At 37.9% G+C, this 27,947-nt stretch overlaps 15 protein-coding genes across 15 annotated transcripts; 11 read left to right on the top strand and 4 right to left on the bottom strand.

Moving 5' to 3' along the window:
• Positions 1-538: 538 nt before the first annotated feature.
• RHIMIDRAFT_287902 (RNA-binding domain-containing protein) lies at positions 539-1,203 on the top strand. Its single transcript, XM_023613516.1, has 5 exons — positions 539-595; positions 648-688; positions 737-814; positions 881-1,075; positions 1,129-1,203. Exons 1-5 carry the CDS (start codon positions 572-574, stop codon positions 1,148-1,150), a joined length of 360 nt encoding a protein of 119 aa, XP_023470588.1. The 5' UTR covers positions 539-571; the 3' UTR covers positions 1,151-1,203.
• Positions 1,204-1,246: 43 nt separating this feature from the next.
• Positions 1,247-1,984, top strand: RHIMIDRAFT_209750 (60S ribosomal protein L34; the record flags this gene model as incomplete). The annotated part of the gene is made up of 4 exons (XM_023607159.1): positions 1,247-1,414; positions 1,560-1,639; positions 1,691-1,770; positions 1,826-1,984. Coding segments are annotated over exons 2-4 (318 nt in total), but the record flags the coding sequence as incomplete, so codon positions are not given.
• Positions 1,967-3,467, top strand: RHIMIDRAFT_309782 (MFS general substrate transporter). The gene is made up of 2 exons (XM_023614606.1): positions 1,967-2,472; positions 2,526-3,467. Exons 1-2 carry the CDS (start codon positions 2,092-2,094, stop codon positions 3,381-3,383), a joined length of 1,239 nt encoding a protein of 412 aa, XP_023470586.1. The 5' UTR covers positions 1,967-2,091; the 3' UTR covers positions 3,384-3,467.
• Positions 3,468-3,502: 35 nt separating this feature from the next.
• RHIMIDRAFT_243033 (tetratricopeptide repeat protein 36) lies at positions 3,503-4,220 on the top strand (the record flags this gene model as incomplete). The annotated part of the gene is made up of 4 exons (XM_023609885.1): positions 3,503-3,557; positions 3,607-3,660; positions 3,713-3,866; positions 3,923-4,220. 4 exons carry the CDS (start codon positions 3,503-3,505, stop codon positions 4,218-4,220), a joined length of 561 nt encoding a protein of 186 aa, XP_023470585.1.
• Positions 4,221-5,574: 1,354 nt separating this feature from the next.
• Positions 5,575-6,558, bottom strand: RHIMIDRAFT_461 (uncharacterized protein). Its single transcript, XM_023615274.1, has one exon. It carries the CDS (start codon positions 6,135-6,137, stop codon positions 5,607-5,609), a length of 531 nt encoding a protein of 176 aa, XP_023470584.1. The 5' UTR covers positions 6,138-6,558; the 3' UTR covers positions 5,575-5,606.
• A 702-nt stretch (positions 6,559-7,260) lies between these two features.
• On the top strand, positions 7,261-9,484 carry RHIMIDRAFT_447 (WD40 repeat-like protein). Its single transcript, XM_023615255.1, has 6 exons — positions 7,261-7,546; positions 7,611-7,704; positions 7,758-8,344; positions 8,394-8,751; positions 8,803-9,372; positions 9,422-9,484. The coding sequence occupies exons 2-6, from the start codon at positions 7,639-7,641 to the stop codon at positions 9,437-9,439; spliced, it is 1,599 nt and encodes a 532-aa protein (XP_023470583.1). The 5' UTR covers positions 7,261-7,546; positions 7,611-7,638; the 3' UTR covers positions 9,440-9,484.
• A 26-nt stretch (positions 9,485-9,510) lies between these two features.
• RHIMIDRAFT_232323 (uncharacterized protein) lies at positions 9,511-10,091 on the bottom strand (the record flags this gene model as incomplete). Its single annotated transcript, XM_023607719.1, has 2 exons — positions 9,511-9,707; positions 9,773-10,091. 2 exons carry the CDS (start codon positions 10,089-10,091, stop codon positions 9,511-9,513), a joined length of 516 nt encoding a protein of 171 aa, XP_023470582.1.
• A 298-nt stretch (positions 10,092-10,389) lies between these two features.
• On the top strand, positions 10,390-11,270 carry RHIMIDRAFT_252320 (uncharacterized protein; the record flags this gene model as incomplete). The annotated part of the gene is made up of 4 exons (XM_023610942.1): positions 10,390-10,633; positions 10,704-10,944; positions 11,003-11,126; positions 11,175-11,270. Coding segments are annotated over exons 1-4 (541 nt in total), but the record flags the coding sequence as incomplete, so codon positions are not given.
• Positions 11,271-11,334: 64 nt separating this feature from the next.
• On the top strand, positions 11,335-12,461 carry RHIMIDRAFT_252317 (uncharacterized protein). Its single transcript, XM_023610941.1, has one exon. The coding sequence runs from the start codon at positions 11,364-11,366 to the stop codon at positions 12,240-12,242; it is 879 nt and encodes a 292-aa protein (XP_023470580.1). The 5' UTR covers positions 11,335-11,363; the 3' UTR covers positions 12,243-12,461.
• A 3,964-nt stretch (positions 12,462-16,425) lies between these two features.
• Positions 16,426-17,393, top strand: RHIMIDRAFT_252316 (uncharacterized protein). Its single transcript, XM_023610940.1, has 2 exons — positions 16,426-16,961; positions 17,010-17,393. The coding sequence occupies exons 1-2, from the start codon at positions 16,722-16,724 to the stop codon at positions 17,241-17,243; spliced, it is 474 nt and encodes a 157-aa protein (XP_023470579.1). The 5' UTR covers positions 16,426-16,721; the 3' UTR covers positions 17,244-17,393.
• RHIMIDRAFT_400 (uncharacterized protein) lies at positions 17,120-17,767 on the bottom strand. Its single transcript, XM_023615203.1, has 3 exons — positions 17,535-17,767; positions 17,373-17,485; positions 17,120-17,316 (listed from the first exon to the last, which is right to left on the bottom strand). The coding sequence occupies exons 1-3, from the start codon at positions 17,675-17,677 to the stop codon at positions 17,240-17,242; spliced, it is 333 nt and encodes a 110-aa protein (XP_023470578.1). The 5' UTR covers positions 17,678-17,767; the 3' UTR covers positions 17,120-17,239.
• Positions 17,768-18,687: 920 nt separating this feature from the next.
• RHIMIDRAFT_392 (uncharacterized protein) lies at positions 18,688-21,285 on the top strand. Its single transcript, XM_023615190.1, has 2 exons — positions 18,688-20,310; positions 20,374-21,285. The coding sequence occupies exons 1-2, from the start codon at positions 19,071-19,073 to the stop codon at positions 21,129-21,131; spliced, it is 1,998 nt and encodes a 665-aa protein (XP_023470577.1). The 5' UTR covers positions 18,688-19,070; the 3' UTR covers positions 21,132-21,285.
• A 33-nt stretch (positions 21,286-21,318) lies between these two features.
• RHIMIDRAFT_243028 (uncharacterized protein) lies at positions 21,319-22,751 on the top strand (the record flags this gene model as incomplete). The annotated part of the gene is made up of 9 exons (XM_023609884.1): positions 21,319-21,342; positions 21,407-21,445; positions 21,505-21,654; positions 21,707-21,843; positions 21,882-21,980; positions 22,040-22,232; positions 22,279-22,373; positions 22,425-22,500; positions 22,560-22,751. The coding sequence occupies 9 exons, from the start codon at positions 21,319-21,321 to the stop codon at positions 22,749-22,751; spliced, it is 1,005 nt and encodes a 334-aa protein (XP_023470576.1).
• A 56-nt stretch (positions 22,752-22,807) lies between these two features.
• On the bottom strand, positions 22,808-24,460 carry RHIMIDRAFT_221083 (acetyl-CoA synthetase-like protein; the record flags this gene model as incomplete). The annotated part of the gene is made up of 2 exons (XM_023607425.1): positions 22,808-24,159; positions 24,211-24,460. 2 exons carry the CDS (start codon positions 24,458-24,460, stop codon positions 22,808-22,810), a joined length of 1,602 nt encoding a protein of 533 aa, XP_023470575.1.
• A 2,224-nt stretch (positions 24,461-26,684) lies between these two features.
• On the top strand, positions 26,685-27,944 carry RHIMIDRAFT_221080 (aspartate semialdehyde dehydrogenase). The gene is made up of 2 exons (XM_023607424.1): positions 26,685-26,981; positions 27,032-27,944. The coding sequence occupies exons 1-2, from the start codon at positions 26,705-26,707 to the stop codon at positions 27,823-27,825; spliced, it is 1,071 nt and encodes a 356-aa protein (XP_023470574.1). The 5' UTR covers positions 26,685-26,704; the 3' UTR covers positions 27,826-27,944.
• Positions 27,945-27,947: the final 3 nt, after the last annotated feature.

Here is a 27,947-nt window from a genome sequence, read left to right as displayed (position 1 = left end):
GCATAAACTACAGGCAGCATAATGACTGCACGTACAACTGGCCCTGAGTCAACTTTTCATCACACACTAATTTGCTTGGACTGACAAAAATAGCGTTAACGTAAGATAGAAAAACACATGTAAATGCATGCTCTTGGATACGTTGGATTCAAACTTGTTGGAATGCATTTAATTGAATAAATATAACCTTTATTTAATGACACAAATAAGCGCAAGAAAAAAAAAAGATCAGTTGTCCGTTAGGAAGCTGATACATGAAAAAGCCTTCTCTGGGTTCAAGAGTAATGGAAGCATAATGTAGTAGTTGATGCTCTAGAAAATAACTGATTGAATGAAATGCATGGACTGTAACTTTCTAACTGAGTAGTATGTTTATCTCATAGTTGCCATTGTTTCAAAGCAGTGCTGAAAGCATCAAAGCCCAAATATGAACAAAGCAATAGGATATGTACATTAAGGGGAAAATGCATTTATTGTTTCTGCTGTGACTGTATTTAAGAATACGGTGAGGTTAAAGTATTCGCTGGTCAAACGCAGCAAAAAAATAATAGCTTTCGTCCAATTTACTTTAATGAATACAAATAATAGATTAGCAGTATGGTTAATGAAAAAGTAAAACAATGTAAACTAACTTGTCTATAATCAAGGTGCGATTACCACCAGAAGTAAACAGAGTTTTATTTGTGAGGTAGCATACATGTTTAATAATCAATACACATAAACTCATTTACGATAGAAATCTACCATTTAAAATCACAACAGAAGAAATGTATGAAGTATTTGGAAAATATGGTCCTATTCGACAGATTAGAGTGTAAAAATGATTTAAATGTTTTCTCTCTCTTTAGCTATAATTGTGCTGACAACTTTTTATTTACAGTGGTAATGCGACAGACACGAGAGGCACAGCATTTGTAGTGTATGAGGATATTTTTGATGCCAAAAATGCATGCGAACATTTACAAGGTTTCAACATTCTTGGCCGTTATCTTATTGTTCTTTACTATCAACAAAATAAAGTGACAAAGAAGATGAATCTGCAAAAGAAGGAAGAAGAGATCAAGGAAATGAAGGCGTAAGTTTACATAAGCTAGACAGACAACAAATCTAACACTTTTAACTATTTAGACGTTATGGAGTGGATGATTAATAAAAATAAGACACATCATGTATATGAATAAATAACTATTTCCCCTTTCTGTATATTTATGCTTCACATCATATTTACAAGTGTGTGATGTATGTGTGTATTTATGTGTGCGCGCAAGATGATTGGGTGCGTATTCTGTCAGGTAAATTTAAGTGTCAGCAGAAGTCGAAGAGACTGAAGTTGTCGGAAAGTGGCAAATAACCCTCGAAAACACAACCATCAATCCTTCCCTTCCACCCCTTTTCTTAATCAAGCATAATTAAGGTAAATCATCTGATACAGTTTAAGAGATGAATGAATACATGGATGGATGGATGAATAAGGATGAGGACATGAAAAGGAACTAAACCATCATTTTTTATATATCAACCTTCTTTTTTACCAATTCAACTTTTGCGACATTACACAGAATGGCTCAGAGACTTACTTATCGTCGTCGTTGTTCTTACAACACTCGTTCCAACCGTGTTAAGGCCGTAAAGACTCCCGGTAAATAGAATTGTAGATTGGACAAAGAATTATGCAATTAAAACTTATTAGGTGGTAAGCTTGTCTTCCAATACCAAAAGAAGCCTGTCAAGGCTCCCCGTTGTGGTGACTGTGGTGAGAATCTCGCTGGTGTAAGTTTATGCTCAGATTGACTAGTAGAATGCAATGTTAAATATTTCCTTATAGATCAAGGCTCTTCGTCCTCGTGAATTCGCTACCATCTCCAAGACCAAGAAGACTGTCAGCCGTGCCTATGGTGGCTCCCGCTGTGCTCACTGCGTCAGAAACCGCATTGTTCGTGCTTTCTTGATTGAAGAACAAAAGATTGTCAAGAAGGTCCTCAAGGGTACAAAATAAATGTTGTCTTTTGAAAAAGATCAAGGAAAAAGATAACAAATTCATTTCACGTGTTGTGACATTTTTATTTCTCTCTTTCTTTCTTTTCTCTTTTTATGTTTCGTCATCCACCAAGTCTATTGTCATTCATTTCTGCTCTTCTGATAGCCAATGTATCAGGCCCACAGTATGTTTATCCAATCTATGGAAGTTATCTTTATAAAAGACTTGCATGGTCTACCTTTGAAGCAAGTATCGTCAGTACAGCCTGTTTCATTGGCGTGTCTTTTTCAGGTCCACTTTGTTCCTGGTTATTGGAACGCCTTGGTGTCAAAAAGACCCTAAGACTATCCTCAGCCATAGTTTTCTTTGGATTCTTTTTAGTAGCTCAAACATATGCAGGCAGATTACCAAATCATTTTCTGCTTGTCACAATATACTTTATTCTTACTGGCTTTGCAGGTGCTGCTTCCTTTCTATGTGCACTAGATTGTCAAGTAAGGGCATAGTTTATACAGAAAAGAAAAATACTAAACAACACCATGATTAGTCTCGAAACTTTAAGCAGCATAGAGGCCTTGCTGTCGGAATGACGACAGCTTCCATTGGTATCTCTGGACTTGTCTTTTCACAGATTAATGATACTTTATTCAAATCGGAAGATATAGCGATAGACACTACCTTGACAGAAGATGCCACCTATCATTTTCTAATTTTTCTAGCCATTTCCATGTCATTGGGCATCTTGACTGGTTCCTTTTTTCTAAATAGTGTTGATTACCGACCTGTTGCCGTGTTACCAACCACTGATCAACCAGAGCTTAAATCTGGTATTCAATTTCTGATAAATCCCATTGGCCTTGCCTTATTTTGTACACTCTTTGTCACGCTTGGCATCGGCTATGTCTATCTTGCAAACATTGGCCAAATCCTTCAAGGAACTCATCCAGTTGACCTACAGCACGTACGTAATTCTCATATCACTTTGTTTAGCTTGGGTAACTGTGCGTCCAGAGCATTTTTTGGAGCACTTGGAGACGTGCTTCACCATAAACTGGGTATTAGTCGATTATGGATTTTTGTGTTTGCCGTTCTATCTTTGATCATCTCCTTACACCATCTATCTGACCTTCCTGAGGATCTTACTCCATACACATTGTTGATCTCTATGACTTATGGCATTTCCTTTGGTGTGGCACCTGCAATAATAACAGATATTGGCAACTCACACAAAGCGTTTGCAAGAAACTGGGGGTGGATGCTGTATGCACCTGCTTTGGGTAGTCAATTTTATAATATCTTGTTTAATTCATTTGATATCTACCAAATTGGACAATGGTCAGGCTGGGTCATCTTGGTTGTCCTATTGCTGGTAATCTATCGACAAAGAACCATACCTTCCGCTTAGGTCCGGAATACCTTTTTTTTTCTCACGGGGGTAATGCACAATAAATATGCAGCTGTTTCTTGACTTTTTTTTTTCTTTTTGTATTTCTCTTTTCTCTTTTTATAAATATATAATCAAGAATGGCTGCTAATAATATTTCTGATGATGCTGTTTTAGAATTCATGTTCAATCCTGGTAAGATCATAAATAAGGTAAAGAAACTCTTGTTAACATGTGAGGATAGAGGCACAGGGTCTTTCACTGGATGCCATTGCATGTACAATAGACACAAAGCCAAGTAAGAATGATTTTTTTTTTTACAAAAGAAGGCAACTTATAAAAGTATATAGAATATGAAATTTCGTCTGAATTACTACCGAAACTCGAACAACTGGAGAAAGATGCTGTCAGTGCAGCAGAAGGAAACGATTTAAATAAAGCGTTAGAGTTGATCAATCAATGTATCCAATTAGAGCCTAAATATGCCTCTGCTTACAATAACAGGTAGTGTATATATATTATTGTATGTATACATAGCTAACATATATGTCACTTAAAAGAGCTCAGATGTATAGACTGGATAAAAAGATAGATAAGGCACTCGATGACTTGAATCTCGTCATCCAAGACCTTGGTCAAGGCCAGCCCAAGGTACTACGCCAAGCATACACACAACGTGCGATTATCAAACGACAACAAGGTGACCTTGAAGGATCCCGTCAGGACTTTGAAGAAGGGGCTAAATTAGGCAACCCAGTAGCAAAATCAGTTGCTGTCAATGAAAATCCATATGCCAAACTGTGTAATCAAATCATGGCACAGGTGATGAGCCAAGAGCTCAGGAAAGGTCAGCAATAAAATAAAATACTTTGTTTATATACTTTACAATGTGTATGTATACCAAGAAGGTGAAGGATATCGAGATAGATACGTTCATTGGGTATGGCCGTCAGGGTTGTGATGGGTATGTTTGGGAAATCTTGTCTAAGGTTCTCTACGGCCTTAGCATATCGAACATGCCCTTGTTCGTGCCATTGAGAAAGGAAATGGGCATCATCTAGGACAAACCTTACAATTTGGCCTTGTTGAGAGATCTCCTTAAAGAGCGATTTATGTTTGTGGAAATCCATATAGGTTATATAAAGTAAATGAGCTTCTTTGATCTTGACTAAAAGATCTTCAGCCGAGACCGTTCCTGCTACTGTCAACGTGGGCTGATTGAGAAAGAAGAGCGCTGATATTGAGAAACATTCAACATACGCTAACTGAGGCATCAGAACGACAGTAGTTGCACAGCTTTTTAGTGCAGGTAGTTGATAACACACATTTCGCCATTTTCCAGCTGGTAGTACAGTAAAGATATCGTCATTCTCCAGAGCAGAGCAGACAGACTCATACTGATTTGTTACCCAAGAAGTCATGCCAAATACTTGCTCAAGTGTATTTAGCAAAGTGTCAACATGTGTAGGAGCATCATAATATATCGTTTCTGGACTGGACAGTTCATCAATCTCCTAATAGAATTTGTTTACTAAAATGATATCGCCTCATCCTTTCTTTCCCTTTACCAAACCACTTGCTTCTACGATCTCACTTTGGTTGAACATACTACAAGAAATTTTGATGCTTTCCGTTTCCTCTTCATCAACTCTGGGTCTTTTCTTAGGATGGAAATCTCTTTCAGGTACGGTCTCATCTTTATCACCATTAAAAAAAAACAAACAAACGAAATGAACATGTCTTCAATTACCTTTTCTCACGTCCATCCATTCAAATGGCTTAGGTGGTCTCTTGATAGTCGCATACCCACACCGTGTTGGTTGAGAATGAGGTGTCTTTATAAAAGGTTTTACTAAACACTCGTACCAAGCTACAAACTGACTGTAATTGGTTTTCATTTTATTTGGAAAAGCGAGATAAAATCAATTCTTCCAATCGTTTTCTTTCTTCCTGCAATTTCATTTCAAACTCCTGTCGTAACTTGTCTATTTCAGCGTCAATGATCCTTTGAAGGTCATCACTTGAAGGCTGAGCAGGAGGTGGTGGAGAAGGCATTGATCGTTTAGGAATAGGCGGATGTGATTCTTGCGTAGAAGGTGGGCGCGGTGGAGCAGTTGCTGTTCAAAAGAATGGTTAGTGGGTGAATGGAATTGCTTTACAAAAACTTACGTGCTGGTGTTGTTGTTGAAGTGGTAGACGCTGCTGTTGGTACCTTGGGCTAAAATGCTTGTTAGTAATATGTCATTACACTATGCTATATCTTACAATCTTTGGTGGTTTAGCCATATTCGTCATGGCCGCGTCTATGGAACTTGTAGGTCTAGGCACTACCGGTCTTGTTGAATAGACAGGCGATAGTGGCGGCAAATCAGGTGATACAGCTGGTATTGAAGGTGTACGTTTGTGCGTATTGATTGATGGTGGTCGTGGAGCAGTCGTGGGCCTGGGTGGAGGTGATGTAACAGGTCTAGACGGAGGTGATGTGACAGGTCTTGATGGAGGAGACGTGGGTGGACGAGAAGGACTGAGTGAATCGCGGTTGGTCAGAAGGGATGTTGGTCTGGTGCCCACTGGCACGGGTGGCGGCCCACCAGCCCCCGTTGACTCTTCCTGTTTCTGTACTGTCGCAGGTCGGGCGCGAGTGGGTCGTGGAGGAGGCGTTTGATCAATGATTTGTACAAAGTTGGCTGGAAATATGCCGATCTGCCCCCTCTCGTTTGATCCTTTCCACCACTCTCCGTTTTGCTCTAATACTGTCACATGCTCCCCTCTCATCAATTCGATCTCATCTATACAGCTGTGTGTTTATTGACCGTTGCCTTCTTTTTTTTTTTTGGTTTCTTACCATTGTTTTCTGCGGAATAATCGTGAATGACCATAGCCTTGGTAGTTTCATCTAAAGTCACACGAGTCATTAATAACTATATAAAAGATAATCACTTTGCTTTTGCTCTACTCTTTGGGTCACTTATAGGTCTTGGGGGCGGCTTTGGTCCCTCTTCCTCGTTTTCCTTGATTGTTGATGACCTCTTGAGTATACCGCCTGCCAGAATACTTCCAATTCCTCCCTGTTTGACTCCATATGCAGCCAATTTAAATGCTTCGAGATAAAAGCAACCACATCAGCATTCTGCTCTTACTTTTCTTTTTATTGTAACTTACTTTTTGATTTTTCACTGGAATATTCCTCTATACACTATGTATATATTGATGAATTAAAAGTTAAACGACTCTATCCATATTACTTACACTGGATGGCACTCGTCCCGTTTTTCCATTCACTTCCACTACTGTCCATTCACCTTGATTCTCTAATAAAATAACCCTATCACCTCTCTTTAAACTTGTTTCTTGATCATCGTGTGCTTCATAATCACGGACAGCGACACCTAGATGAACTGTCTCAAGAAACTGTGTATTGCGTCAGCAAAAACGTCAATACAGAAAACAAAGTCGCTTACATTGCTCGGTACGAGCCCGGATGAAGTGGATTGGCCTATTTTCTCTGCTAGCCACCAATCTGCATTGTCCCTATTCAAGATTCGAACAATCTCCCCTTCCTTGATAGATAGCTCGTCTGTCTGGTCGGTATCATAGTCATAGAGCGCTTTACAATACAATTCTATTGTTTTCAATGTATCTAAATCCTATAGCTATCATTCACTCTATTTACATACCATTCATTATGTAATAAAGAAAAAAAAAGAAAAGAGAAGAAAACAATAGAGATTGAGAAAGAAGTTTGACGCCTTTTTAGTTTTTCCGAGCCTAAAAAAAGTCACGAGATACAAAAGAAAGAAAGAAAAAGAGATAAGGCCAATGAAATACAATGTACTCTTTCTTTATTTTTTCTTTTACTTTTTTTTTTTTGCTTTGTCTTGTTTTGGATCCAAAGTGTTGCAATATCATCATCCTCTTTTAACTTGGATAGAGGGGGATTCATGCCCTTTTGTATCGCCGTGTAACCTATTCAGCCAATCAAATGAAAAGCAGTCCACAATTCAGCCTTAATGAGTGTCCTCCCAAAATTCAAAAGACAGTTGACCTCTTTTTGAAAGAGAGACAATGCCTTCGTTTTTTATCTGTATACATCATGACTGAAATGAACGAATTGGAACATGAATTAGAAAAATTAGATATTAAAAGGCATAGAGTAAGCGTATCTCAATCTGAACACGCAAGAGGTCAAAGAGGGTAAAAATAGAGAATAGCAGTATATATAGTCTTTTTTAAATAAAGTGTATATAGTTTAGCAACATCTAATCAGCACGTCGGCATGCATTCATCACATATTGAACCTACAGAAGATATATTTAACGCCAACGATCCACAAATTAAAGAAGTAAGAAAAGATACAGTATATACAGAGCATTGTTTTACTTATATATAACCAAGGATATCATTGCCATCATTCTACAGTATTTACAGGACGAGGGATATCATCTCTCTCACTCGGTACTCTATGACGAAACCAATGTCAAGTGGAAAGAGCGAGAAGAACGTACGATGGAGATCAAGCGACTAAAAAAGGCTATTCTGGATGGAGACTGGCCAGAGGTCGAAAAACTCTGTACCAAACAACTCGTAAAGAACCATCGATCATTTTTATACTCTGTCTATAAACAGCAGTATTTGGAATATCTCGAGAAACGCGAAATTCAAAAGGCATTTACCTTTCTCAACAAACGACTCAAGCCACTCGAGCACTTTCAGACAAGACCCAACGAGTTTAAGGATATGTGTTATCTACTGACAGCAAAATCTATTCATGAAGCACCTAGTTTCAAACACTGGGAAGGCATTATGGCATCTAGAGAAGCACTCGTCGATCAATTGAATACTATTCTAGAATTTGAAACCGCAGATAGATCCGGTAATCGACACATCCCGCCTGACCGTCTGTTGACGTTGCTCAGACAGGCCGTTGCGTACCAGATTGAGTTTTCGCGATACCATCCCAAGATTGCGCCTACAGTCAATACGTAATATATATGACTATGCATAATACGAGTATTAATATCTGTTGTGTAGATTATTAGATGATTATAGTGGGTTCGTGATACCGAACGCTGTACGTGCTACGCTCAAGGGCCATCAAGGTAATGTGAAATGTGTAGAATTCATTGGCGAAGAAGGAAAACGGATTGTCTCTGGTTCGAGCGATAATACCCTCCGTCTCTGGGAAACTGAGACGGGAGAGTGTCTACATGTCTTTGAAGGACACCGGTCCCGTATATGGGACCTGTCAAGTACTCGACAAGGTGACTTTGTCGCCAGTGCCAGTGGAGACACAACTGTCAAGATCTGGAGTCTAAAGAATAAAAAAGATGTGATGACTTTGACTGGTCACTCGGGTGATGTTTACTCTGTCAAGTATCATCCAGACGAGGCAAGTTTAGACAGGCTTATACCTTCAAAATCTAATGTTTTGTTTGTTTAGACTCATGTGGTCACTGGTGGTTATGACAAGACAGTTAGACTCTTTGATGTTAACACTGGATCGATCGTAAAGACCTTTACTGGACATCAGCTGGCGGTGACTAAGACGATATTTAATCCACTTGGTAATCTAGTGATCAGTAGTTCAAAAGACAATACGATCAAATTCTGGGATATTGTTTCTGGTCTCTGTATTCGTACCATCTCGCCACATCTGGGCGAAGTGACGTCTGTGGAGATGAATTCGAGTGGAACTCTACTGTTGAGTAGTTCTAAAGACAATTCCAATCGACTCTGGGATGTGCGTATGGTACGTCCAATTCGTAAGCTCAAGGGACACCAGAACACTTCCAAGAACTTTATCCGTGCTGGTTTTGCTGATCATCACCTGATTGTGGGTGGTAGTGAGGATGGTGTTGTCTATATTTGGGACCAGGAAACAGGCGAAGTACTCCAGAGACTACGTGGTCACAGTGGTGTGGTCTACGAAGCTGCTTGGAACCCAAAACAGGGCATGTTGGTGAGCTGTAGTGACGATCAGACAGCCAAGATATGGTGGTATGACGACAAGGTAAGTTTCCTTTTTTGTATCCATCCCCCTCCTGATTCATGTCTTGTAGGTTCCTTTGGATGTTTAAATACAATAAAAAAACAGCATCTTTAAAACAAGACCAAATAGATCTTAGTTTAAGAATTTTATTAAGTTAAATTAATGACGATTATATGCAGGGATATCCAAGATTTCTACATTTCCTTCGCTGTCCATACCGACCACTTGCTTTTCTTGGATCAATCCTTTTTTCAGTAAAGCACGAGCAGAGGTTTCTTCAGTGGATAATGTTTGACGGTTTCCTTTATCATCTAGAGCAATGAGTTTTCTAAAGGGTCTTGGTGTAGGTGATGCAGCTTTTATTTTTAAAATAAGTACCCAAACTAGATAATTACTTCTTTTTTTTGGGGGAGAGACATACCTTGTTTGCTCGCACGAGATGACACAACCTGGGCAGCACGAGGAGGCAAAGGAGCAACATGCTTCAAGTTTTGAGGCATAGCCATCTGTTTGTAACCTTGGCCCTGATTTAACTGATGTCTATGCATGGGACGAGTAAGTGGTGAGCTCTGTTCTTCATTCACACGAACAATGGGGTTCTCTTCAGGCAAGATACCGTCTGGCATCGCGATTTTCATTCGATTCCATTGTTCGATACGTGGATCATTTGGACCTGTCATGGCAGACAAGACTGGATTTGAAAGTAGTGCTACAACAGCAGCAAGTGTTATGAAACGCATAATGAATGATGAAAAAAAAGAGAGAGAGAAGAAAAAGAAGAAGATAGGCAAATGGGGACTATAAATGGACACAGTTTGAATTCAAAGGAATTTTGTATCTTGTCACTTTCTTTAGCGACAAGGAAGAGGTTGGGCATGTGACTTGATTGTTGACACGGTGTGATCGTCAAGAAAAGCAAATTGATAACAGTATCCTCTTTTTGTTGGCATAGTTACTCTTGAATATGGTTCATGAATAAAAGAAACAACAGTTATATTTACAGCATATGGAATATGGGCAAATGGAACAAAGAAAAAAAAAAAAAAAAAAAGCCCGCAAGGAAAGGGATGAGGCGCAACAAAATTAAAAAAATGGTGCTATTTCCCTTTTTCTTTTTTTCTTTCATTTTTTTTAAAGATGGACGACAGAAGGAAGCAGATCAAGACAATGAATGCAGCTGAGACATTGCTTGGTAGACAGATTAAAGTCAAGACTGTGTTAAATGAACAGATGGAAGGCAGTATTTATACATTAGACAAAATGACAAACTGTCTCGTACTTGATATCCTTTTTTATATATATTTAATAACAATCCATATAAACAAATGATATTACCCTTAACTGTTACTTACACTGTTCTAGTTCTGAAGGGGCAAAGCATAGTTCATTTCGTATTATCAAGTTATCACATATAAAAGAGATATTATCGGTTGAACAAGAAAAGAAGGATTATGCAAATATTGGATATATTCATTTGGATGTAGTAAAGAATCGAGAAATGGAAGCGATGAGAGGATTTAGTGAACAAGTATCAAAGATGGGAGTGGGAGTATCAAAGGAAGGACAAGATATATTTTATGCATTAAGCAAAACGTAAAGCAAAAAAAGAAAAGAAAAGCGTAATCAAATTATTATTCTTACAATGATATAGATTACCGTGTCGGTGGTCTAAGGATACAATTATTGTCATGGATGAGGTCTATATTACACCACCTTATGGAATAGAAGATTGTAAATCCAGTCATACAACCAGTCTTGCAAGAGTTAAGAAAGTGGCAAGTATATTATATAAAAACAAAGATGGTCACTCATTCTTTTGTTAGCTTGAAGGTGAAAGAAAAAGATTAAACATAAAGTAAATAAAAACAATAAAAAAAAAGTTTCAGGTACTTTCATGTGAAGTTATAATCACGCGCGCCCATGATTATTATTATTATTGTGATTATTTATTTCCCTTTTTCTTTTTTTTTTTTTTTCTTTTCTTTTTATTCACACACACAAATACATACAACATGTCTCATTCTTTTGCAAATTGTCCCCTAAGATCAAGTTGCTTATTCATCACCAACCATTCGACTCAATCTATTATTACAGCCACAGATGAATTATTGGATCTGTTAGGATATTCAATGACAGACATCGTTGGACGGTCGATAGTTCAGTTTATTAAATTATCATCCAAGCTAACGATAATACCAGAATGTGCTATACAACATTCAAATGGTCAGCTATTATCTTTTCAAGTCTGTATTCATCAAGATCCCTTGGGTAGTTCAACTTGTCTGGACTATTGGTTAATGAAACCAATGACCGAGCCTAGTCAGAATAAACTATTGATACCTTCAATCATCAAACTGAGTCCATTTGGTACGATCGACCAAGTACAGAATCAACACCTCGCACAACCTAATCATGCACTACTGGGTAGGCCGATCATGACCTTTATCTATAATGACGATGTTCCAATACTTTGCAGTCACTTGTCTAATTTATATAAAAGGAGTCAGGAAAAGAATGAACCTATTTGTTTACGCTGGTCTAAAAGTGAATCCTTGTCGAACTATGAAGAAAGTTTAAATTATGATTGGATGTCATTTACACTACTATCAAGTTATAATAGGCCTCTCTGTCTGATCAGACCACTTCAATGCGAATCATGTCAATCTACAAATGAAATGGTTATCATACAAAATGGATTACTCTATGACGTATTGATTTATATTCATCAATGGTTCGAATCAACCAAGGTGTATATGAAAGAATATCTTCAATATGTATTGTCTTATTTATTAAATCAAGACACGCTCATCGGCTATTTCATTAAATCAAATTCAATCACTAAGCGATCCATTGGACTACTTGAATTCATTGGCTTAATATTAGATCAATAAAATAATTCAGCAGTTTGTTATTTTAAAACTACCCGCTTAGAATTACCTTTTATGTTACGTCGTAATACGTACTTGACTTTTTGGGAAAAAACTCGGAAAAATTGAATCAATTATTCAACGCCTGAAAGGAAGGATTCTTTTGTAATGAACGACGCCTTTAATGAGTGAGAAGGAGGCCCAAGTAAATTTTAATAATATTCATCAAGATATAGCGAATCTAAAAAGGAGAGTGGGTTTGTGGGGGTCTCCTGTGATAATAAACAAAGCATCTAATGCATTGCTTGTGTGTAGATAGTTTTTAAGTGAATAGTGAAGAATGGTTTGTGAGTATTTCTCTTTTTGTAAAAGACTTGATAAAGTTGTAAGATGAATGAGGAAAAGAAAAAGTATATACGGTGTGTACATCAAAAAGCTTTACTTTGTATATTCTTGTAAAAAAACAAGAAAAAAAAGAAGAAGCGCCATACATTCTAAGCGTCAACATCCAGACTCGACATATCGACCATCTTACTTGGGAGAGTATTAGTGATAAGCTTTGGTTGGTAACATCGTTTAAGCAATTATTTGACTTGACAACAGTAACTAGGCTACTGGTTGGCAATAGAGTCACACATAGTTCGGTTTCGTACCAAAATGTAAATTAATCTTCCGCAAATTATACGTCAAATGTTTGGAAAGTCATTGCTCTTCATGCTCAGTGTTTTGAGGTTTCGTAGTTATAAAAAAATAAGCTTTGACATGCTTATTTAAAGAATATAAAAGAAAAAGAAAAATTAGTACTTCGTCGACCCTCCTTTTGCGGCTATTACCACCTCGCATCGAGCCTTCATGCCTCTGACCAAACATGTAGCTAACTTAGGGTTTATTTTCTCCTACTCTTCTCTCAGCACGACACTCAACTCTTCAGTATTTCTTATCTCACTTCTTCTTTCCTTGATAAGATTACCCAAAGCGACCCAAACATACTCTATCGGGTTCAAATCAGGGCTCTGCGCAGGTCAGTACTCAAAGTCCCTGGTCTGGTGGGCTTCCTTCCATCATTGAACATAGTCGCCAGTTGTGGCAGCTAGCTCCATCCTTATGAAATATAAAATCCTTATTCTCTTTCTAGAAGAGCTGTGCGATCCAAGTTGAAGGCTTTAGGTTAAAATATTTATGTTTGTCTTGATCAACTGTACCGTCAACCAAGACCAAAGGACCAAAACCATTGGCATGAAAGCAGCTCCAAATCATCACCCCCACCGCCTCCATACTTCTTCGCTGGTACAATATGCTTAGCGTCATATCGTTCTGATGACTCTGGCACCACCATCGTTACCGGTAACGATGAACCGAGATTCATCGCTCCAAATGATGCTAGGCCACTGTTCATCCATCCAGTGGACACGTTCATGGGCCCAACAAAGCCCTTTCTTCATGTACTCTTTTATCAACGCTGGTTTATGAGCAGCAGTATAAGAACCATACTCCATCCTCTTCAGAATGCTGATAACAGTCTACTACCAACCTTTACATCTACTTTACGCAACTCTAGCCTCAGGCCGTTGTATGTTACGAATGGATTATTCCCATCGTTCCCGTAAGCAACCTCTGTGATTTCTCATTTATCTTATAGGCTCTACATTTTGTATTGATTAGTAGGGGCGATCCGATCTTCTTATTCTATCAATTGTGCTTTGTACTGTTGATTTAATTATCTTGACTATTTTGCGATGCTGCCACAGGAATGCCCTGCTTTTCTAATGTAATATCCACCCTAATACTTTCTTTCTTCGCATAATTGATAAGGATCACGTTCTTTTTTTTTAATACTACAAATGTGTTCCTTTCATCCTATTCACCGGAGCTAAAACCCAGTTGAGTGACTGTGGACATTTGTCAAAAGCAATTGAAAAGGACCTGTTTGTAAAAAGGAGAAACTCTGTCGATAAGAGTAACTATGCAATAAAGTAAGTATAAATCATTTAGAAGAACCCATATAGCCTCTTGATTTGATCCGCATTTGCCCCTGACCACAAAAAGTTTCAAAATAAAATGAAATTATGAACCTATTATTTTCTTTCTCTTTTAATCAACTTTGGCAATAATACTGACATGTGAAGACGCGCGTCAAGTAGTTTTCAGAGCTCAGATTTTTATCAACTAGTACATATTGAATTTAAAAACCCATTCGAGTCCTATCCTTAAGCAAGATTTTTGGTATTCAATATGTCAGTTAGTTATGGATAAGCGGGTGGCAAACAGTGCTGCACTCCCAGAAGGCTTACTTGAAAACTGGAATTTGTTTAGACAAAGTCATAGATTCATTATATATACCAAAAAGCTTGCGAGTGGAACTAGCCAATGTCTTTCAGAGGCATGTATACAACTAGCGACCACATACACAAACTGCATAGTCGAGAACTTTGAAGCAAGATTGCTTAAATACCTTTCGTATCTTATTCAAAACACTTTTGTGGTAAGTTCCATTTTTTTATGTGAAATATCCTACTAGAATATGTAAATAACTTGTGTTATGTAGTCAATGGCGTACCAAGACGTGAAGAAAATAGCCTATGACTATTGTTATCAATCTGTATGCAAAGGAGAGCCTAAATGGCCGCAAGATGCTACTTTCACTCAAGAGACAAAAACAGCAGTTGATAAGGCTTGCCTGCCATAACAGCGGTTTATAACCACATATGTAACACTAAAGGAATTGTTTGCGTCTCCAAGTGCTTTTTTGCCTTGTATCTTGTATATACTATGGACATATGGAGCAGAACATAAAGAGCACCATGCTTATGATGTTAGAAGACTACCTCTGCCTAGGCTTTTTTCTGTATTACCAAACCCATCGTTGCACTGGCGATTCATCAATATCAGCGCAAATTCTTTATCTGCCTTTGTTAAAGAATCTTTACCAGGAATTATAACGATCAATTATGAATGTTCTACAGAGTTTTTAATTTCAAAAAACTAAGAATCAATAGGTAAAATCTTGTCTGTAGATTGCTTACCAAATCAGAACAACAAAATCATGTTTGCAAATACTGTCAAGTCTGACGGATTTTCAGTTAATTTTGTATTCAACAAAAGAACAACTAGCCCATGTTTCTTGATCCTGGGAAAAAAAGCGTGCTCACTGCTGCACTTGGTTTAGATATAACCAACCATCAAATAAGACGCTGCTCAACAGCAGAGTATTATCACATGACCGGATTAACAAAGTACATTAAAAACTAGAAAGACTTAAGGCTCAAAAGGGCATAAAAAAATTGAGACCAATATACTCTCTCCTAAAACACCACAATGCGCTGCTTACTTCGTCTACATTGAATATATTCTTACACATGTTGGCGCCTTGTCCGCTTTCTATGATTATAAAATAGCAAAGGCTCGTTTCTACTTGTATCAAGACAGACAAAGGGCGGCAGAAGAAATGGTGAACATGCTTGTAAATGGAGGTACCAAGTATAATAAGAAGAAAAGAAAGAAGAGAAACAGGGAGAAGAAAAGAAGCAAGAAGCAAAAACTGATGGCAAATCCAAAAGAAAAAAAAGAACCGAGCTGCCAAAAACAGGTACGTAATCAATTTTAGCTTTGGTATTCAAGTCTTATCTCATTGTTATTTCAAAGAAGCCAAAAGTGGAAGCTCGCAAAGCTCCAAATGGAAAGAGAGAAAGTGCTCCTCGTAGTCTTTGGTGCGAGAATGTTTGGAAAAGACTCGATGAAGCTGAAGGGAAACAGGCGTGGCGTCACTGGCATTTTTTGGCGAGCATTAAAGAGGAGAAGCAGCTGGAGATATCGCCATTACAATTGATGAATACAAGACTTCAAAAGTTTGCAATGCTTGTAATAACGATCCTCTTGCAAGAATGTCTGAATTGAAAGGCTGTAGTGTCCTGATTTGTAACACCTGCAAGACATTATAGCAACGAGATATCAACGCTTGTAAGAATATGCTGTCCATTTCTCTTTCGATTTGAGATGGAAGAGGTCGACCTCCCAACTATAGAAGAAATTAAATGTTTTTTAAAACCGTCGTAATGTGCACGGCTTCCCTTCTGAGATAAATATTGATCAAAAAAAAAAGCTTTGATTTTTATTAAATTTTTGTATAGCACGAACGCTAGTTCGGTGTGGCTGTAGAAATTCAGCAATAATAAAGCACCGTTAATACGTGGTCCTCTCTTTTACTATATTCTTTCTTTTTCTTTTTTTTTAATTATGGACGAACGTAGAAGACAACGAAGACAGCAACGTATATTGGCATCAGGACAAAGCCGTCTTGGCAAGATTACTTCTACTGCCTTTCGTAATAAGAAACTTGTTTTTTTAAAAAATTGTGTAAACTGATCATGTCAATATACAGCTGAACAGACTCATTTTTCAACAAAAAGAAGAGATAGTACCGAGGACCCTAGTGAGGAATTAGGTGCACCGCCACCATTGTTACCACAGCTCGATGATCCATTCCTTGCAATGAACCATAATAACATGAATGACAATCCATTCTTTGCAAACAATCCTTTTTTTACAGCCAATGTCAACAACAACAGCAACAATAGTAATAATACAACAATTAGCCAAGATGTTTCTGTCAAATATTGGAATTTGGTCCGATTGTTTCTGATGACACTATTGGGTCTATTTATTGTTTACAAGGAAAGATCAGTTATGGGTCGAGATCAATTTGCTTCTTTATTGCATCAAAACACCATCAATTCTCCATATACTGTAAGTGTTTTAGATATACATATATCAATATGTAATTAATTTGTATAGTCTCTATTTTGGTACTTTGCTCTTGTCGAACTCGCTTTACAAACAGCTCAGATGATGTATCATAAGGGATCTATTCCGAATACACCATTCTTCGTGACCATGCTCCCACCACCACTCAATCAGATAGTCACTCTCTTTTTACGGTACAAACTCATTTGGTCATGTCTAGTACAAGATATATCTGTATTGGTCTTTGTCATTGGTTGTTCAATCGTTCTATCCTGTTTATTTTAACTACTCATGATTTGTTCACAAATGGCACTTGACTGCACACGAGCAATATCTAATGTTTTTGATTTTCCATCACCTACAAATTGACACATATTAGCTAAAGTCTTTAAAAAGTACACACAATATATTTACTATAATGAATGGTCACTGTTGGTTTAATACTAGAATCATGGACTCTATTGACTTCATATTCTATATGTGGGTTATTATATTGCATACGAGGAAGATTCTCTTGTAAAAAGTGTCTGTTTATAACCCATGAGTCATTGCTCTTTGTATACTGTATTAATATACCTTGCTGAAGCGCTCTCATTCTTTCCCTTTATCGCAAATGTCAATGCAATCTTGTTTATATTTGAAGGTAAAGCAGTCGCTCCAGGTCCTGTTCTCAATTGTTGAAGAATATCTCGAGTTGATTTAAGTGCTCTAAATGACATTTTTGAAAGAAGGGGAAAAAGAAAAAAAAATGTGACCAGGGATGTCTGAAGTAGAAAATATAAAAAAATATTTTTTGAACTTTTAGGCTGCATTAACCACACACATATATATATTAAGAAGGGATTGATAGTAAACTGAGCATTCATAGTTTATAATACACTTTTGCTCAAGGATAGTAAAGGCTTTTAATGCTATTTGTAAGTATTTTCAATAAACAAGAGATTAATTACTGCTTGTATAAGAAATGAATGAATTGCTGAGTAATGATAGGTACATTTTTGTATACATTCGTACATATGAGCAATTAAGTCTTGCGCCTTATAGATATTTACCAAGGTAATATATCTGACTTGGAATTTACTAAATAGCGCATTAGACCAAAATGGCTCTTTTTTATATATGAAATTTGTAACTCAAGGAGGAGGGGGTGGGGAGGAAATGAATATAGTGCGGCTGGTATATTTTGTCAGTTATCAAAAAACAAATGTCACAAACCTACTAGACTGTCGTATTTACCCTATAAATACTTAAACTTGTCGTATGAGATTACTATAAATCTATACTCTAAGAATGAATAATACAAAGATACTGACAACAATACATGTTATTAACATATAACGCGACATACCCAACTATTATTGGCCATAATTAAATCGGTTCCTTAATAATTCTATCTTCATATAAAATGACGCTGTTTGTAATAATGAGCTCTCTCTCGTCTTGACACACAATAAAGAGGTTAATTAGAGACTCATCGACTTTTACTTCCCTTATCACTTCTTTAAATATTCGAGACATGTCACATAGACTCTATTTATTTTTCAAGAATTGCCATTTATTTTTCAATTACACTTCGAGCTTTGTGATCTTGGTTGTATATGTAATGGATTCATTGTATTTCCAAAAATGGCCAATTTAATGTGAGATGGTTATTCAAAAAAGTTTAAATCTATTTTTTTTCTTTTTTTTTTTTTTTACTCCTTTTTTCTTTCTTTCTTTCTCTTTATTTATTTCATGTTTGAACGTCCTTTAAAGACACTTCAACAATCTTTATTTAATGTGTTAGAAAATGCCCAAGATTATGTTGCTGATATCTGCTTCGAATACCCATCTACAAAGATATGGGCACATAAAGGTTAGACTCCATTTACATTTTTATTCTTTTACTGACACGTACATTAAGCTATTTTATTGGCTAGAGTGCCTTTAGCCTTTAGAGAAAAATACCTGCCAGACTTGTTAACATCAAATACAATAGATATCAGCCCGGTGATACCTTATACAACCCTTCGGCGACTACTCCGATTCTGGTACACAGCAGATTTTGACGCACCTCATGACATATCCATAAACTCGCCTTCTGCTATTCAGTCTCAAGTGGTCTTGAATAACATGCGTCAAGAAATACTACAGTTTGAATCTCAGCTGGGTGTACCTCTTTTGCCTAATCATGAAGCAGATCAGGATAAAGAACAGTGGATATCCGACTTGAAGCGCATGATTGATGAAAAACTCTGTACAGATGTCGTATTAAATATATTTCAAGTGAATAACCAACAATCAACGCAACAGGATTCAGAGAAAACACAACATGCCTTTCCTGCCCATCGTTTCATTCTGGCCAGTCAATCCAGTTACTTCTACTCAGTCTTTTGCACAGAATTTCGAGAAGCATCTACCTCTTCTGTTCATTTACCTTCTGATCTATTCTCACCTACCACTTTACAAGTCATTCTCTATTACTTTTATACCGACAAGCTTATTCTACCCCCTCTCACTTCCAGCACGCACAATAAACAGCTAACTCGGTTAAACGAAAAGAAACATGAATTACGTATCCTTCAGAAAGTGTTTGCCGCAGCTGATTACCTCGGTCATTACAACACCATCTGCTTGGCCGTTCTGGTAAGAATGCAAACCCTCTGTCATCAGTTCAAATGCGTCTGTCAAGACTGTGCTCCCCTCTTACCCTTTATGCTTTTATTTGCTGATAAACAAGAAAAGTATCTGGCAAATCTCAAATCTCATCTGATCACACTCTATTCAGATCCACTTGAATCACTTGCTCCTCTGTGGTCACAAAAGCCATTTGCGATCCTTGTTCAGACAAACAAACCATTTGTTCAAGAAATTGCTGACACTACTTCTGCTAATATAACCAAGCATAACGCTGTCCGTGTGTTGCACTCACTTCATCTCTGTCTTTCAGCCCTTCGAGGTGCAGATCCAATTCCTACCTGGTCACAACCTCTGCTCAACATCCTCCATACCTTTTTACATCAGACAATCGATATGATTTCCAACCACTTTGAATACTATTGCGTCGAGTATCCTATTTTACTCTCTTGCGTCGATGGTATCGGTTTCGGTTTCTCGGTCGATTTTCTTGAATTCGTCCTCGCCAAGGTCTTGACCGACGGTATTCATGACGGAAACGCTGCCTCACTTTACCAAGGTATCGTCCGTGATCTCGGTGGAAGACAAGAGATGGTCAAGAATGTTGCCGTAGATGGTGTCCTGACCGAGGCAAGGGCCAAATGTGCTCAGTACATTGCTAAACGATGGATGATGATCAAGGCCGAGGGTGGTTTTCAAATGATTGAAAAGGAAGTCTTGAAAGAGTTGGCTGATGGTTTGTATATAAAAAAAGCCCTATCTATCATTCAAAAAAATCATTTATCCATTTTTTAATTAGACATCAATGTGCCCTGTCGTAACTTGACAAAACCAATGGAGAATGACTTTTCGACCATCTTTAGCTTTAAACCCAAAAAAGCGTCCACGACACAACCTGTCAATGTGATACCGGCCAAAGCAACTGTTGAGCAGCAGCAGCCTGCGCTTAAACGGCTATCGACTCAGACCCAGGAAATAGAAGGAAACAAACCATCTCGGGAAGGAGGTCGCTTGAGATCTCTCTCCGCCTCAAATACAGCCACACCTTCCATCCTTCGAAAATCTCAAGAACCTGACGAAGATACCAGCAAGACACCCTTTCAGCGGACCAAGCGTCAAGGGTCTCACTCGTCCCTTACAGAGGCTCTCTTGCCTATCGACAAGGACGTCTTGACGACCGAATCCTCCGCGCCGTCTGCACCCCGACAAACTCGCTTAAAGTTTGCATTGCCTGATACCCCTACGCGTCCTCACCGTGCGACGATGCAACAGCAAAAGAAACGCACTAAATCGCCCAAGAGCCGATCGAGATGGTCGCTCGGGTATAATACCAGTGATAGCAGTGATGATGAAGCAACGGCCACCATTGTGCCCGAAATTGGACAAAAGGTCGAATTGCTTCGTAGACCGTTGCCGACGTTGGGTACGATCAAGTATATTGGTATGGTCGAGTTTTCAAAAGGAACTTGGGTTGGAATCGAACTCGAGTCTAGAGGTAAAATAAGATTCCCAATTGTATATCCTCCTAACTTTTTTTTTTTAATTAGTGGGGAATAATGATGGGTCAGTTAATGGTACGCGATACTTTCAAACTTTCCCTCAACGCGGCGTCTTTGTCAGATTGGATGATTTCAAAATCATTTCACCTACGTCTGAAAAGAAATAATGATACTATATGATAATAATAATAAATTGACGTCTGTGTATATTTATACCCTCTTTTTTTCTTCCTTTATTTTTTATCATGGAAAAGTATTCGAAATGGAGAGTAAGATTTCCCCCCTTCTTTTTGTCATTAGTCAACTTGGTATTTATTATATATATGTATATAGGATGCAGGCACCGGCATTCAGCCATTTCTTCCTCCTGTCGTAAGTACATTATAAAGTAATGACCATGGTTGGATTAATACCTATTTTTTCATTCGAAGCCGCCTAGAACAGATTCGAGCATCTTGATCACCCTTTCAAAAATAGTTTGTTCGATTGCTGGATACTCGCAGGGTATTTTAAAGACACTGATCATTTTTGCTCTCGGCTTACTTTATATCCTGCTTGTTTTCTGTATTGGCATATTATTGGTAAAGATGACACATATGGCAACGACAATAAAAACTTACATCGTTATAATAGACACCCATCAGACCGTTAAAGAGAATATGGCAGTCTCTTATTTCTGCTGTTATCATTAGATCTATTCTGTTCTTTATGGGTTTCTTTCAAATCAAGACAGAGACTATCTCTGTTCGTAAAAGGTTTACAAGTACCCTGTATGTTTTTATTACAACTAACAATCATGTGTTTATAGCCGAGGTAGCGGTCAAATAGAGACAGCGACTGTAAAGGATGGAGATGTCATTATTGCCAACTGGACTTCATATGTGGATGTACTCTATCTTGCATACAAGTAAGACGTGTGTTTTTGTTTGAAAACAAGTGAGAATCAACCGATCGGATTTTGTTTAGATTTCAACCGATATTTACACAGATCTATTCAGACAGTAACAGCATCAAGAAAATTTCATTGTGGCAGGCGATTCGATTGGTACAAACACCACCGGAATCAAAGCCGTCAGAGGATGATAAAGTGTATAGTCTGAAAGAGTTGGTTTCGAATGCAAAGCAACACGGATGGGGACCTATTGTTATCTTTCCCGAGGTAAAATAGAACTGTTTTCCTTTTTATTGTATTTAACGTGATCTAGGGCACAACCACAAATGGTCGCGCACTGCTCAAATTTCATCCATTACTGGATCAAGTGAGCCTAGATGAGGTCACTTTCCATTTGGTCTCCTTCAAGTAAGTTAAAAGTAATCTTAAGAGGATCAAAGCCCTTGACATACAAAGTAGATATGAATATACCAATATGTCTCCTACATTTACAGTTGGAAATATGTGGCTACACTTTTACAAACTATGTGCACAGGTAAACTTCAGCTTGCTTATGCAATCCAAAGATATAGCTTATGACTCTCTCTATCATAGTTTCATAATACATTACATGTGAGAATATTAGCCAAGAGAGAGCTCCATGGATCAACTTCTTCTTCTACTGTTGATTCCTTGGTTACTCATCTCGGCCACTTGTTCAAACTTAGAAAGATGAACTTGAACATGCAGGATAAAAGGGATTTTCTAGCCTTTTATGAAGCTCGTAACAAGAAGAAGAGCGCTTGAGATAGAGATTTTTTTTGGAATAAAGGATTATGCTGTAAACACTTTATTTTAGAGCTTCATATGTAACCTTTTTCCACCATTTGCCGAAGCTTGAATCGTTGAATCTTTCCAGATGCTGTCCTAGGAAATACCGGTATTTCAAAGACACCACCACGCAGTCTTTTGGGATCAGGTAGTTGAGAATCAGCATACATACGTATCTCCTCTAATAATCTGTGTTTATCTTTTGAATTATCAAGCAGAGATACGTAGGCTCGTGGCACTTCCAAACCTTCTTCTTTGGAATGAATACCAATAACAGCACAATCAGTGACTTGAGGGTGATTGATTAGTATTTGTTCAATTTCAATCGGGAATATGTTAACTACAAAAGCCTTTATCAAATCCTTTTTGCGAGTAATGAAATAAAAATAGCCGTCTTCATCTACTCTAAAGATATCACCCGTTTTCAAGTAACCTTGATTATCAAAAAGGTCAGCTGTCGCTCTGGGGTTTCTTTGATAGCCAAGAGTTACCATGGGACTCCTTATGCGCAATTCACCCTCTTCTCCAATGGGCAAATCATTACCATCTTCATCCACGATTCGTGCAAGTGCTCCATAAACCAACCGGCCCACTGATCCTGCCAGCGAATGCTCTTCGTCATTGGCAAATATTTCCAAAGCCTCCGTCATACCATATACGTTGATGAACGTTATATTCAGGTGTTTCCGTGCGAGTCGTATGATAGACTTGTCCATGAATGTTCCACAAGTAAACGCCCTGGTCATGGACGAGAGATCGTACCTTTTAGCTATATTCAACTGCTTTACTAAACCTGAAGCCAAGCATGGAACTCCAATCATAAAATTAATCTTTAACCTCTGAACTGCTTCGCATATATTCTCTAATGTTCGCTCTTTGTCTTTTGTGATATACGTCGTGCTTCCACAAAACAAACCAACCAACAGATGGCATCTAAGACCACTCACAAAACTAAAGAGCGAAAGCGCCAAGCATCTCAACGGGGAGGTTATGTAGGGTCCATTTAGCAACAAACAGACAAGTGAACTTTGTTGAATCATCACTACCTTGCAATCACCCGTAGATGCGGACGTGAGGTACAGACAACAAGGAGAATTCATCAGATCGTCCTTTGTGTATGGATAAGGTTCCGCAGGTTCCTCGTTTGAGAAAAGATTTGAATCGACTGCTTGAGTGCCAGTGTATGTATTTTTTATGTAGTTAATGCAAGAAGTAATCACCAGGATATTAGACATTGGTATTTTTGCTTTTTCTGCTGCTGGGAAAACGGTTTGAATTTCCGATTCATGCACAACAATTGCTTTTGGTTGAATAATGTTGATAACGTTTACTGTTTCTTCAAAACTTGAATAGGTAGAATGACGTATGGGAGCAACAACCCCACCTAACTGAGTTGTGAGTAATGTGTTCACTACAGTTTGTTTGTAGGATATACCTGCTGCTATTATTCCGTAAAACAAAACAGGATACTCTAAGCTATTAGGGGAGCATATAACCACGACATCACCATGTTGGATATTAAGCATGCGTTTAAGGCCAAAAGCACATCTTAATACTTGACCTTGGAGTTGACCATAGGTTATATGGCTATTAGGATCACTTGCTTCTGCAAAAACTATCTGATCTGAAGGTGTCTTGTTGTATTCTTTGGTAAATAACAGATCAAACAAGGTGATGTTATCCATATTTCTTGTTCTCAATGCATCGCCATGAATAACAGTAGATTTCCTGCTGGTGTACACACTTTCATATTCTGTAGCGCTAATTGTAGGTAGAGTTTTAGAACAAAAGAGAGATGATAAGTTCAACTGCATTAATGAAATTTAAACAAAGTTTTGCGCTGCATTCTATATCTATCATTTTTCCAATATCTTTATATAATCGCGCTTTTTATACCATGGGCTATTAACAATTACAATTTATTGCATAATGACATCATGTGAGCTTCTTTTTAAAGATGTCCTATAGGAGAAGAACAAGGCTTCTTGACAGCGTTGCTTCTAGTTTAGATTTATTTATTTCCATATTCTGTTTAGGGAGGAAAGGTATGATAAAGAAATCCAATACAGTAATGAAGCTGGAAATAGTCTGGCTTCATTTCACAATAAAGAAGCTTATAGCTTGTGTTCGTACAATAACCGATGAAACATGGGCAGTATACATACCTACAACAAATTAACGAAACCAAGGACAGATGCTTTTGTAGAGTGCCAGAAAACATAAAGGAAATGTCACACCAGCAATGAATGCTCGAGGGAGATTTTTGACCTAGACTTATCAGTAGCTTTAAGCTATATTCTAATATAATGCGAGAGGGCTTGCATAAACAATTGCCATAAGAGCAAAGGGAGAATCACTATTAAATACCCTTTTTTTGTTTCACAAATTTCATGCCGTCCGTTCAATAATTTGAGTTCACTAGACACCCTTACAATCTGTGCAAGAATGGGGAAAGATAACACCCTTTGCCTCTTAAGATTAGACTGTTCCGCTACACAAGACAAGGATAAATGCGTAAATGAACAAGGCTTTTTGTAATATGTACAAAAGCATACCGTTTCTCGTCAACATGACAAGCTTCAGTCAAACTCTCAACGTTTGAACTAAACATATAAACAGTCAAGCAGGTGCCATACAAACAGTTGCCAAGAACGAAACTGGCGTTATTAGAAGAGAAATACTCACTAAATTCAATTATACGCTCTGAACAGTTCAGGAAAAAAGATATTTTCAAGTTGCTGTTTCGAAAAGTGTTTGAACCGTCAAGTCTTCGGACCTCCGACACTTATTAAACGTGCTTGAACCTTCTGTTGCAGCAAAAAAAAATGCAACTAAGCTATATGATATTATTACATGATTATATTTATCATAGTCAATTTACTTTTAGCATTACGTGCATGATGAAATCGGATTTGTCAACAAAGACACAGTTATTAAAAAAATCAGCGCACCCTTCAATCACTCTGACCGCAGAGGACTGCAGCAGTACCCAAAACTGTAGCGAAACATTACCCAAAGAGTAGCTGTTTCTATCCTGTTTCGAGCTCTCTTCCGATCAGCTGTGGTTCTCTGTGTATTCTCTTTCGTTTTTGCTCGTGTTGCGCTCAAACAAAGGCCTCCCTTTTTTATAATTTCAGTTTTTTCGTAATTGTCATTAATATATTCTCTGACAGTTCCCTCCGCATTTACAGAATATTTATAAGGCAATTCCAGTTTTTTTGTTTTGCTTCCTGCAGAACCATAAAATTTATAGTGAAGCTCTCCTTAATTGAACCATTTTATTTCTTTATAAGGGCTACAGATATTGTTCCGCTGACAAGAGTATGTTTTGATATTCTTTGTTCTTTCCTCAGTCTGGGAATATTAGCATATATAGCTTTGAAGTTGTACATTTTGATTGAAAAGAAAACATTTGGTGTTACTGAACCTTAACTAGTAGTAAATATCTAAACTCCACAAGGAGGACTGTGCCTCAATACGGCGAAGAAATTTGTGAGTCTACCACATCCACAAAGGATGTCATTGGCGATCTTTTTTATGAGATGCAGTATCATAGCATATGGAAGTAAACGCAAAGGTAGTGTTGCACTGGCGGAGGTTGTCCTTAAAGTACCTTACTTGAATATCTGTACATGCAGGCAAGTCCTTCAAGCACTCAGGCGGCTGAGATAAAAGTTGTTACTGGACTGATCCCTGCTTGCAGCATGATTCCCAGTTAGGATTCCTCAATGATGATCTTTATTCCTAAAAATCATCAATTTGATTGGAGAATTACTTTTATCGGAGTTGATCTTCTGTCAAGTGGAAACCCGGCAAAGTCGCTGTTGCTTAAGCGAGTAAAAATCGATAAACAATGAGTCACAAACTTTGATTCCAATGATAAAAATCTAATTTTTGTCCCTTCTTTCTCTATTTTTTCCTAGTAAATAATGGCAGCTAAAAAAGTTGGTATCCTCGGTGCTACTGGTACTGTAGGCCAGCGTTTCATTCTCTTACTTTCTGAACATCCTATCTTCACAATTCATGCTCTCGGCGCTTCCTCTCGTTCTGCTGGAAAAGAATACAAGGACGCTGTCCGTTGGAAGCAGTCTAAGCCTATTCCAGACAACGTCAAAAAGATGATTGTTAAGCCTTGCGAAGCTGAATTATTCGCTGATTGTGATGTTGTCTTTTCTGGTCTTGATGCTGACGTTGCTGGTGATATCGGTAAGTCTATCTTTTCTTTTTCTTTTTCCATACTGATCTTGGGCATATAGAAATGGCCATGTTGAAAAAAGATATTGCCGTCTTTTCCAACGCAAAGAACTATCGTCGAGATCCCATCGTTCCTTTGATTGTGCCCACAGTAAACCCCGATCATTTTGACTTGATTCCCCATCAACGCTCAGTACATAACCTCAAAAAGGGTTTCCTCATCACAAATGCCAACTGCTCAACCACCGGTTTAGTTGTACCATTGAAAGCTTTACAAGACGCATTTGGTCCTTTAAGCCATGTTATTGTAAATACACAGCAAGCTATCTCAGGTGCTGGTTACCCTGGTGTGCCTAGCTTAGATATCCTTGATAACATTGTACCTCATATTGGAGGAGAAGAAGAAAAGATGGAATGGGAAGTAGGCAAGATCTTGGGCGGTGTGTCTGAAAATAAGAATGGATTCAGTCTTTTAGAAAACACAATAGTCTCTGCTACTTGTACCCGTGTACCTGTATTAGATGGTCACTTTGAAACCGTGTCTGTCAAGTTCGCTAATGGCTGCCCATCAGTGGAAGATGTGTGTAAAGCACTCGAGAATTACTCATCAGACGCAGAAAAGCTACAATGTCACTCAGCGCCTGCACAACCCATTGTTGTCACTTATGATGCTGACCGACCTCAACCTCGCTTGGATCGTGAAAATTTGAAGGGCCAGACTGTTACTGTTGGTCGTGTTAGAAAGTGTCCTGTTTTAGATATTAAATTTGTTCTTTTAGTACACAATACTTTGCTTGGAGCAGCTGGTTCTTCGGTTCTTAACGCTGAAATCGCTGTTGCAAAAGGATTGATTTAGATTAATAAAAAAAAAGTACCTGTATACACTTCATTCACAAATTATTTACACACTGATAAAAAAACGATAATTTCAAACAAAAAACAATACGAGATAACAAATAATGATAAAAGAGAGCCCAC

The sequence above is a fragment of the Rhizopus microsporus genome, assembly GCF_002708625.1.
Source record: "Rhizopus microsporus ATCC 52813 unplaced genomic scaffold scaffold_1, whole genome shotgun sequence".
Taxonomy (NCBI): domain Eukaryota; kingdom Fungi; phylum Mucoromycota; class Mucoromycetes; order Mucorales; family Rhizopodaceae; genus Rhizopus; species Rhizopus microsporus.
The sequence above is the reverse complement of the archived record's forward strand: the minus strand, read 5'-3'. Positions and strand labels throughout refer to the sequence as shown.

Excerpts from the sequence above, each read along its gene's own strand:
- RHIMIDRAFT_447 (XM_023615255.1), top strand. The coding sequence starts at position 7,639 with ATGCATTCATCACATATTGAACCTACAGAAGATATATTTAACGCCAAC. Across the intron at positions 7,705-7,757 it reads ACGATCCACAAATTAAAGAA|GATATCATTGCCATCATTCT; the intron begins GTAAGAAAAGAT and ends TATATAACCAAG. Across the intron at positions 8,345-8,393 it reads ATTGCGCCTACAGTCAATAC|ATTATTAGATGATTATAGTG; the intron begins GTAATATATATG and ends TCTGTTGTGTAG.
- RHIMIDRAFT_252316 (XM_023610940.1), top strand. The coding sequence starts at position 16,722 with ATGAATGACAATCCATTCTTTGCAAACAATCCTTTTTTTACAGCCAAT. Across the intron at positions 16,962-17,009 it reads CCATCAATTCTCCATATACT|TCTCTATTTTGGTACTTTGC; the intron begins GTAAGTGTTTTA and ends TAATTTGTATAG.
- RHIMIDRAFT_461 (XM_023615274.1), bottom strand. The coding sequence starts at position 6,137 with ATGAGAGGGGAGCATGTGACAGTATTAGAGCAAAACGGAGAGTGGTGG.
- RHIMIDRAFT_221080 (XM_023607424.1), top strand. The coding sequence starts at position 26,705 with ATGGCAGCTAAAAAAGTTGGTATCCTCGGTGCTACTGGTACTGTAGGC. Across the intron at positions 26,982-27,031 it reads TGACGTTGCTGGTGATATCG|AAATGGCCATGTTGAAAAAA; the intron begins GTAAGTCTATCT and ends TTGGGCATATAG.
- RHIMIDRAFT_392 (XM_023615190.1), top strand. The coding sequence starts at position 19,071 with ATGCGTCAAGAAATACTACAGTTTGAATCTCAGCTGGGTGTACCTCTT. Across the intron at positions 20,311-20,373 it reads CTTGAAAGAGTTGGCTGATG|ACATCAATGTGCCCTGTCGT; the intron begins GTTTGTATATAA and ends TTTTTTAATTAG.
- RHIMIDRAFT_309782 (XM_023614606.1), top strand. The coding sequence starts at position 2,092 with ATGTTTCGTCATCCACCAAGTCTATTGTCATTCATTTCTGCTCTTCTG. Across the intron at positions 2,473-2,525 it reads TATGTGCACTAGATTGTCAA|TCTCGAAACTTTAAGCAGCA; the intron begins GTAAGGGCATAG and ends CACCATGATTAG.
- RHIMIDRAFT_400 (XM_023615203.1), bottom strand. The coding sequence starts at position 17,677 with ATGTCATTTAGAGCACTTAAATCAACTCGAGATATTCTTCAACAATTG. Across the intron at positions 17,486-17,534 it reads AATGAGAGCGCTTCAGCAAG|ACACTTTTTACAAGAGAATC; the intron begins GTATATTAATAC and ends GGTTATAAACAG. Across the intron at positions 17,317-17,372 it reads AACAGTGACCATTCATTATA|GTGATGGAAAATCAAAAACA; the intron begins GTAAATATATTG and ends GTCAATTTGTAG.
- RHIMIDRAFT_252317 (XM_023610941.1), top strand. The coding sequence starts at position 11,364 with ATGTCTCATTCTTTTGCAAATTGTCCCCTAAGATCAAGTTGCTTATTC.
- RHIMIDRAFT_287902 (XM_023613516.1), top strand. The coding sequence starts at position 572 with ATGAATACAAATAATAGATTAGCA. Across the intron at positions 689-736 it reads AACAGAGTTTTATTTGTGAG|AAATCTACCATTTAAAATCA; the intron begins GTAGCATACATG and ends CATTTACGATAG. Across the intron at positions 1,076-1,128 it reads GAGATCAAGGAAATGAAGGC|ACGTTATGGAGTGGATGATT; the intron begins GTAAGTTTACAT and ends TTAACTATTTAG.